Source organism: Myotis lucifugus, unplaced genomic scaffold (assembly GCF_000147115.1).
Source record: "Myotis lucifugus unplaced genomic scaffold, Myoluc2.0 scaffold_5977, whole genome shotgun sequence".
Taxonomy (NCBI): Eukaryota; Metazoa; Chordata; class Mammalia; order Chiroptera; family Vespertilionidae; genus Myotis; species Myotis lucifugus.
The window spans coordinates 6,753-9,148 of record NW_005877025.1 but is presented as its reverse complement, the minus strand read 5'-3'; the positions used below and the strand labels follow the sequence as shown (position 1 = coordinate 9,148).

The following is a 2,396-nucleotide window of genomic DNA, read 5'->3' as shown; positions in this document are numbered from 1 at the left end:
ATCTCTGTGCTTTTCTTTAGATACAGTAACTTCCCAATCATCTTTGATTCATGCATGACATAGGGGGAAGAGGAGATTCACTCTTACTGGGATCCGGGCAAAATCCCCACTTTTGGTCTCTTTCATAGCGGCTGGTCGTGGCACACCACAGTAAGTTGTCTTCCCGCCCTTCCCGGGTGCATTCGTGATGCCACTGGTGGTTATACTGGAAGGGAAACATGCATGGCGTCCCATGGGCATTCCCTTTGAGTGTATACAAATCTAGGAGAAGAAAAGGACAAAATCAAATAAGTATTATGCCAGCTTCATCTTTGGAAACTGTCCTAGAGTGAATGCATTTTTCTCATAACTGACAACCTACAGTGGGCAAAACTCCTGCTAGACCAGAGAACCCTCAGGACTCCACTGTCCAGTGAGTGTAGATGTGCAAGGCTGAGCGCGGGTTCACAATGGTGTGTGTACATACTTAACTCCTTGGGTATTCACTATGGTGCACTACTATGGCAAGCAAACACATTTGTGAAAGGATGAGAAGGAAAACTTAATGGAGATTTTACTTCAAAATATCACCTATCTCAGCGATCAGCATCTGAAACTCAAGAGCTTCACAGGCCTTCATTAATTTATTCATCCAACAAATATTTATTGAGCACTTCATGTGCTGAGCACTGAGGATATAACAGTGAACAAACTGGCAAAAGTTCCCTTTCATAAGGAGTTTCTGCTCATAAGGGGGAGACAAAAAGAAAACAAATACACAAGTAAACATAATTTCAGGTAGTGATAATGGAGATACCTGAGAAAGTCCTGACATGGGTTTTAGGAGTTCCTTGCTCTGCTCCCTAGGACGGGTAGAGAGTTCTTAGAAAGATTTACCCTTATTAAAGCATAATTCTGAGCACCATGAGGGAAGGGACCACATCTGTCTCGTTGGCCTTTTAAAGCAAATGCCTGGCCCTGGGCCTGAGAAACAGTCAGTGTTTAATAAATGTGTGACAGAAGGTGAATGGGTGGATGAGAGAATGAAGAGCACAACCAAACAAAACCTGAGAAACGGGTTTAGGGGGTCCAAATTTAATATGCTGCTTGCTTTTATTTATTTATTTTTTCATTTGTTTGTTTAAAAATGCCAAATATTACAGAACTGTAAACAATGACCCCCCCCCAAAAAAACACACCCATTATTTTCCATTTCCTAGCACACACCAAATAACCTAACAACAGTCTGTCTTTAAACATCTCTTAACGTGACATCACATGGATGCCAGCAAGGCACTGGAGGCACTGAGTGGCCTGCAGACACACTCCATCCCTGGGACTGAGTGTCTGCAACAAGAGAAATGGTGGCAGGAGAGGTTCTTATACTCATCCCGTCAAGTCATCAACTTCAAAGACCTTTCCTTCCACCTTAATTTTCTCTTGTCCTCCTCTGCTTTCTCCCCTTTCCATTGATTCCCAAAGGGAAGTGTTTTCTCCCCTGATAACTTTAACTTCTGAGAAATTCTGCTTCTTTAGGAGAATTTAGCAAGTTCCAAGACTCCAGTCATTTTTTACATTAAGTGAGTAAGCAACTACAAAGTATTTGGCAGAAGTCCCTTGAAGGTCTGGATGCTGTATACCTCTTTCATATAATACACTATTCTGCAAATCTTAACTTATGCAAACTTTCTAAATATATCATTTCATGAGTACTTTGGTTGATATATTTTTTTACCTTTGTGCAGATATTCACAAATGCCTCCACCGCCTGGCATGTAGGCAATCCACTTATGAAGGTTTTGCCAGGAGGCCACCAGCGTGTTGTCCTTCACCTGCACCATGTACTGCAGCGGGCCGGTGATCACCTTCCTGTGACAGCGCCACCTCAAGGAAACGTGGGTGGAATCACACTCATAGATGCTCAATGGCTGCTCTGGATCAGATAAATTCAGGCCCAGGCAACCGCTGCCTCCTATGTTAAAGAGGCCGTGGTTGGAAACCCATTTCCACATCATGTACTTGTTTGGTGGTTTGCAGTTCTCCAGGGTCAGTACAGATTTGCCTGCTTGAATGCATTTCTTGAGGCTCTCACTTTGGATAACAAATATTCCTTTATCTGAAAGAGCAAAATAGAAGATATGGTATGGGTCTTTCATATATAATTACCTAGTATCATGAGGATGTGTAAGTTGTGAAACGTCACAATTGGCAGTCGTTTTGAACAGATCTGGAGTCGATGGGTGGGGTCCACCAGGAAGGTTTCTTTGCTCAAAACAGAGGAGTTTCTTGGGAAGCATAAATGGGTTCATTAGAGCTCATGGGGACCTCTGACCTACCATTAAAACCTCCACAGCCCTACAGTAACAAAGGCTACCTCTTAGTCCACTCAAGAATGTTCTGATAGAGAAGGAGCTCTC

The 2,396-nt window shown here is 42.9% G+C and overlaps 1 protein-coding gene across 1 annotated transcript; it reads right to left on the bottom strand.

Moving 5' to 3' along the window:
• Positions 1 to 15: 15 nt before the first annotated feature.
• Positions 16 to 2,095, bottom strand: LOC102423482 (secretory phospholipase A2 receptor-like; the record flags this gene model as incomplete). Its single annotated transcript, XM_006109103.2, has 2 exons — positions 16 to 261; positions 1,715 to 2,095. Coding segments are annotated over 2 exons (605 nt in total), but the record flags the coding sequence as incomplete, so codon positions are not given.
• Positions 2,096 to 2,396: the final 301 nt, after the last annotated feature.